Source organism: Paramormyrops kingsleyae, chromosome 7 (genome assembly GCF_048594095.1).
Source record: "Paramormyrops kingsleyae isolate MSU_618 chromosome 7, PKINGS_0.4, whole genome shotgun sequence".
NCBI classification, from domain to species: domain Eukaryota; kingdom Metazoa; phylum Chordata; class Actinopteri; order Osteoglossiformes; family Mormyridae; genus Paramormyrops; species Paramormyrops kingsleyae.
Window position 1 is genome coordinate 16,887,628 of NC_132803.1, and position 6,883 is coordinate 16,894,510.

General features: G+C 37.1%; 1 protein-coding gene across 1 annotated transcript; it reads right to left on the reverse strand.

Annotated features, from left to right (window-relative positions):
- Positions 1 to 4,813: 4,813 nt before the first annotated feature.
- On the reverse strand, positions 4,814 to 6,597 carry foxd1 (forkhead box D1). Its single transcript, XM_023823316.2, has one exon. It carries the CDS (start codon positions 6,370 to 6,372, stop codon positions 5,356 to 5,358), a length of 1,017 nt encoding a protein of 338 aa, XP_023679084.1. The 5' UTR covers positions 6,373 to 6,597; the 3' UTR covers positions 4,814 to 5,355.
- Between the last annotated feature and the right edge of the window lie 286 nt (positions 6,598 to 6,883).

The following is a 6,883-nucleotide window of genomic DNA, read 5'->3' on the forward strand; positions in this document are numbered from 1 at the left end:
CTTGTCAAGATCTACGTTGATCCTGGCTAAAAATCAAATGACTTGTGTTGGGCTTTTGATGCTTTTTTAATCCCATAAACATGACACTTGACCTTAGATTTTTTTTAAAACCCTCTAAGGCGAAACATAAGCTCATACTGAAAGTCACAGAATTGTTATCTGAGCACAAAAATGGTCCATAATAATTTTAGGTAAAAGTGCATTTTTATAATATCTAGTTTTGGTCATTATCGATTATGTCTCCCATTGAAGTCGATATTGTTTAATGATTTAAATGTTCACTCGAATTATGTCTTGTATATTAATTGAGTCAGCATTGTTTTCAGAGCGTGGATAAGAGTGCTTAGAAAAAATATATAACTTACATCCCTCCATGGGACCTTAACTCCACTGAGGTACTGAGGAAGTGATTTCTGTTCAAATACTAGCACCGTTATGCTTCATAATAGAAGCGGAAAAAAGTCGAAACTGTCTAAACAATTTATATAATCTTCAATAATCACTTTCTTTGCTTTAATCAAGTACGGTGTTGTTTGTTTAATAAATACCACACAAATACTGTTTAGGAAGTCTGTAATTGCCACTGTATTCTAGAAATTTCTCCCTCAGACTTTATTGTGAGTGACCGGGTTAGCTGCCTGTGGAATGCAGCTGTGACTGCATGCGAGTCACGATGACCGTAAGCAGGGAGAGGGGTGACTCTTTGGACTCCGGACTTTTTAAAATGCCTTTTATGATTGTGCTGTTTCATCCTGTAGGATGATTAACAACACTGTCAGCAAAAGAAAACATTTTACAATTCGAATAACCTCGCGCTTATTAATATGGCGTCCTGTTTCTTTGAAACTTCATATTTTAGGCGGTTCTGTGGAGTGGTTCAAATTAGTAGTGGATTTGCGTAACAAATTTAATGTTGTAATATGTCTGTACTGCTATTTCTGTTATTATTAAATTAAATCAATGAGGACGTTAATGAGTTTAAATTCTTAACGTAGTTGCATTTGATTTAAATACCAGCAGACGCTTCGTGTACTGTAAGTATACACGCAAAATCACTGCTATTTCTTATGTAGAAAATCATCCTCTATATAATGCTGACATACTGACACACACACACACACACTCCTCAATATTGCGGATGCTGTCATCCTGAGATCCCGGGGGGGGGAAGCCAACTGTCCTGTAGGTGGTTAGACGGTAATGGATAGTTTAAAATAGCAATAAATTACAAACGAGAGTTTTTAACGTGCGCAGGTGTAAAAACACAGACAAAACTTGAAGTAGGCAATAGGCATACCAAAGCAGAGGACAGCCTCTGCCACCTGGCACTGGGCAAGGTCAACTATACTAGCAAAATCAACAACCTAACGGGAACATAGCCAGAACAGCGACTGGACAGTGATGGTTCACGGGCTACCTGCTCATAATTATCGGCTTGCGTTATATAACGTGTACATTACAAGCATAGAAATAATTCAGCTATCACCACTGTTTCCGTTGCATGATCAGCAAAGCATTTAAAAAAATGATTTCAAGGCAAATAAAGTTTCATTATTACGTCACATCAGAGCAAATAAAAATTTAATTTAAAAAAATGACTCCCGAGGAATGCAACAAAACTTTTGTAAACAAAGTCGTTACAAAATATTAATTATTGATACGTTGAGACACTAGGCGGGTTTTCTAAATCTGTCTTTTCATGTTACCTTCCTTTTATGTTACTTTGATCAATAGCATAATATTTATATCATGCTGTAGGTTTTGTACCAAACGCTAAAGCTGATTAATTTGCGGATAAACTCGATATACAGTTTACTTGTTGCTCTAAACAAACAATCGCATATGATTTTATATGATATTAATCTGAGCTTTGTAGTAACCGTTTTACAAAGTCAAAGAATGGTGATTATCACGCAATCACTGTATAAATAGCCTAAAGATCAAATTATTTATTAAAGCCTATAATAGTCTATTGTATGCCATTGTACTTTTATTTTCATTTTTGTAATGCACAATAGGAAATGCAAAACATCAAATTTGTCCATTTATCTGGTGAAAATAATTGTTTTGACGTATTATCATAATCTTGCACTAGGCAAACTTGCATCACATACACATCTGTTGGAACTGATCCTGAATTTAGCGTACGTTAAAAATTCTAAAAGATTTTTTAAAGTTGGATATTTATATTCAAAGTATGTTTTTTTAGTAAATAAGATTAATTACATTTCAGGGAATTTAACTCATCGTAATAAATTGTAGACGGATAGATTGAATTATGCCCCTTTGAAGATTACGGATTTTCCAAAAAGTAAGGCTATTTATTTCCCCCCCCCCCCCCCAATTTTACAATATGATTAACTCAACAAAACAAGTATAATAATAATAATAATAATAATAATAATAACTCCAATAACAAAACAACAACAAATGTTTTACTTGGTCGCGTCCGCATATAGAAACTTAGGCTGTATTACTTCGACAGTATGCTAATGTTTTTACCAAAAGTATTGATACCCCTAGACCCATTCTTCTTTTAAAGTGACAAAATATGTGAAAGTTTTAAACAAATTCTTAAGATTAAAAAAGTCTAATGACAAAACCTTCAGACAGAAATATAGGAAAACACGAGGTTCCGCACAAACATTTGTTCGCTGCTGGCGGTCATCGAAACTTCAAGCGTGAATATGTAATGCGCTTGTGTAAATGCGCTTTTCCAAGTCTGTTTTTGGTGATTAGTACTGGGGCAGTTTAAGGAAAACATCAGGGAGAGCATCTACGAAATAACAATAATTGTGCAAAGTAATGCCAATTCCCACCCTTCTCGGCATGAAGATATCCTTTATTCTAAGGTGCACAGCAAAGCTCTGCTTAATAATGCTGATAGCAACGTCGTGCTACATGGTGAATACACAGATTTTCTCTTTTTTACACTAACAAGTATTGTAGGAGCCTTGACAAGGTGTCAGCGTGAGAGGGACGCTTTGCTCAGCCTGGTGTTACATCATAGCTGTTCTCCTGTGGCCTAGTGAACTATGTGCTTGGGTTTATGCGCTTCCTCAGCACCAAAAGAAGCAGGCAGAATCAGCCCGTCGGTAAAACGTGCTCCCAGCTCACAGAAAACGCTAAGAAACGACCGTTCATTCCACTCAAGTGTTTTAAACAACAATGCTATTATTTACCGCAATTTATTACTTAATTTGGCTCTATTTTACAGGGAATTATTATTCGAAAAGAGAACAAAAGAATGGCTATTTATATTGCTTATCTGGGGGGTTATACAAATACCGACACCGCACAGTCATATTAGGCCTATTAGTGCAGAATAAACTCTTGAATTACTAACACGAGTATAAAACAATAAAATTACCTCTGAGACTAAGGAGTTATGAGTTTAATATAAACCTCTGGCATTGTAGGGCTAACCTCTTGACTAACATATTAATGTATGAGAAATATGTAATGCATAGGGGTATTGTTTTTGAAGAGTGCACAGATGGTTTTCATCACAGAAACAACCACCAACAAGCAGAAATTCAATACCGTTCCAAACGCAGTTCTCACACTTAACGATGCTGAAAATGTGAACGTCCGTACTACATTTGGCAGTCGACGTTGTCTATCTGCTAAACAGACTACGAAATGCTTATAGCATTTTAATGCCAATTTGAATGTGCATCGTTTCTCGTTTATTGACATACAGCGCCAATATAGCATAAGCATTTGATCAAAGAACTTTAACAAAAAAAAAAATATTATATCAAAACATGCTGATGATGAGCAGTGTTATTTTCAAGTAAATAATTTGTTACAGAAAAATCAATCACATGGGCCTATTACAAATGCGTCGATGGCTTCAGCGAGACACCTGGCCTAGCCTGACAGCGCCAGTCTCATGAAAAGGAACAATACCTTACTTTGGGGAACACAGTGCAAATAGGCCCAGATCATCTTTGGTTAACAACGGCTCAAGACCCCTAATTAAGTAATGGTGCGGTCACTCTTCTTCTGACTGAGGGTGACTTCGCAAACATCAGGTATAAGCATCCATTTCCCAACATGTTTTCCCTTACATAGTTCAGAACGGTAAAAGGATTGATTAAATCTGTACAAGTTTCTTAAATTGGGCAAGAAATACGTTTCTGAACCTGAAAAACGTAATATCAAACGGATTATAAAGAACTTTTGACAAAAATCTGATCAAGCTGACTCGGCGTCTTTGCCTGTGAAAAAAAAACGTTAAAAGAAGATTTATGCGAAGTGCATACAGGCCTATCGATCGGTCTTAGTTAAAATGTGTTTTGCACTCAATTGTCGAAGTGAAACATCAAGCGAATTTGATTATAGGCCTAGGCTTACGGGTGTCTTAACTGAACGATTATATCGGTTATGATTGACATTAATGTTTATAGCCAGATTTTGCAGTAGGCCTAAACGATAACCATCGCAATTTAAACTGAAATGTAACTTCAACACTTTATATATATATATAAAGTATATAAAACTTTATATATATATCATATGATTCAAAGGCAGTTTATGTAATACTAGTCTTAGTCAGTTGTATTAGAAGACAATACATTTGTTTCTTATTAAAGTATTTTCGTGATTATACTTTTAATTCAATTAATTTTAATTCAATTAATTATATATATATTAATTCGTGTCGTATATCCTTCGACTAAAACGTTATATCACTTATTAAAGCTTTAAATCAAAGCACTCACTAAAACGACTAACGGAGTAGATTTTCATAACCTTTCATAACCGAGCGTTACCACGCACTTTAACAATAAGATGATTTCCAAGTCAATTTAATTTGAATATGTGAAAACAATATTTATTCTTATTGAAAAACAAAATGTGGAAAAATGTCACACTTCCATAAAACAATATTTGGCAAAGAATTTACAATATTTTATTACTGAAATAAGCACACACTTCATATAAATGTATTACTTTCACTTTAGTGTCTTTTGAATATAAAGCACAAAGTAAAACAATAAAAATGTGTCAGTTTGTCAGCCTAGAAAAACAATCGTGTTTTTACAGAAAAAAAGAAATACATTGTTTTAGACACGTGACACAATTTATATAACCTGTTCATAAAGTTGTAATCCTGAGATTCCAAAACAGTGATTTATGTGGATCACTTTATTTAAGTCGAACAATTCGTAGGGACATTTAATTCAAACTAAATTGCATACATAAATATATTCTTATAAATTTTACAGCTTGAATATAGGCACATTTAGTGTTCATGTCCGTCATTCAGCTGCTTGTAACAAAAACATACAAAAATATTCCTACCTGCAGCGAGGAGCGTTTTTTAACTTTGTTTTGTTTTTTATACAGTTAACAAGCACTGGTTCCATTAGAAATCCGATTCGGAAAGTTCTCGGCAGAGTGTAAAGCGGTTCCTTGGTGTAAACTCGGCCGTAGCGTAGGCGACTGCGTGCTGAGGGAGGAAGATAAGATGGGAAGGACTGGCGAAGTCCGCGAGGCGCAGTTAGAGGAACCCAAAGATCCCCCTATGATGCTCTCAATGGAAAACGGAGAGCGCTGCGCTGGGGAACTCGATTTGGTCGCAGTCTGTAAAGAGGAAGGCAGATTCGGGCTGAGTTGTGGATAAAAACGGGTTCTTGCCAGATCAGTCGTTGTAGGTATTAAGGAAGGCGCAGGGATAATAGTTCCAGGCTGTGAGTGTCGGGATTGCTGCTGCTGATATGCGAAAATCGCTGAATGCGTGTGGTACGACTGCAGCTGAATGCCATATCCGCAGCCGTAGGGTCCGTAGCCATATGCAGCAGCGGGGATAAAATTACCGTGATCCCTCAGCAGGTCCGGCGTTTGCTGCCGCTTGAAGCGTTTCCTTCTCCTCAGAAAGCTGCCATTGTCGAACATATCTGCTGACTCCGGGTCTAAAGTCCAGTAGTTGCCCTTCCCTGGGTTTCCGGGCTCCCTCGGTATCTTTACGAAGCAATCATTTAAGGATAAGTTGTGTCTGATGGAGTTTTGCCAAGCCGGGAACTTCTCTCTATAATAAGGGAAGCGGTTGCTGATAAAATCGCAGATCTCACTCAGCGTGAGTCTTTTTTTGGGACTCTGGAGAATGGCCATAGTAATTAAGGCAATGTATGAATAAGGAGGTTTAACTAACGTGTTTTTGCTAGCTGGTTTGTAAGGATCCCGGGATGAAGGACTATCCGCGCATTGCGGGGACCCAGCCAACAGGATATCGTCGTGCATCTGGGCCACCTCGTGCACATAGGACCGCGTTTGGCTGTCTCCATCCTCTCCCTCGCCGACTACATCTATATCAGTTTCTTCCGAAAGGATTGTGGCATCGGACATCTCTGAGCTCAAAGTCATGGCTCACTGCGTTCAGTGTCGAAAGCTGATTAAAAAAATACAATTTATATGTAGCTTCCTTTTAGAAGAATTCATAAGGAATCAGTCATGAAAAAAGCAAACAATGAATCCGCAGTCCTCTTTTCTGAATACCATGTGTTTCGGGTATTCGAAGATCAGCAACTCATCATTAGACGCCATCCGCAAGAAACGGTAATTTACGGCAAGGAAAGCACTTAAAAAGGCCAGTTCTGAATCCGAAATAGGGCGGATCTTCTCTTGGTATATATACAAGCACGATGATCACATGGGCATGGAACGTCACTAGGCCAATTGTGGGGAAGAAAAAAAGCAAAGAAAAGCTCTTTGAAAAATACCCAAAGAACTGTGGAAGATTAAAAAAGTTACACTCCTTTTTGGTGGTTATCTTGGTACATTTATATGGTTAGCGTAAACCCTTTATTCTAAAATGGTAGGCCTACTTAAAAAACACTGAATCTTCTTTAAGATGAAAAAGAAGTACCGACAACAA

Excerpts from the sequence above, each read along its gene's own strand:
- foxd1 (XM_023823316.2), bottom strand. The coding sequence starts at position 6,372 with ATGACTTTGAGCTCAGAGATGTCCGATGCCACAATCCTTTCGGAAGAA.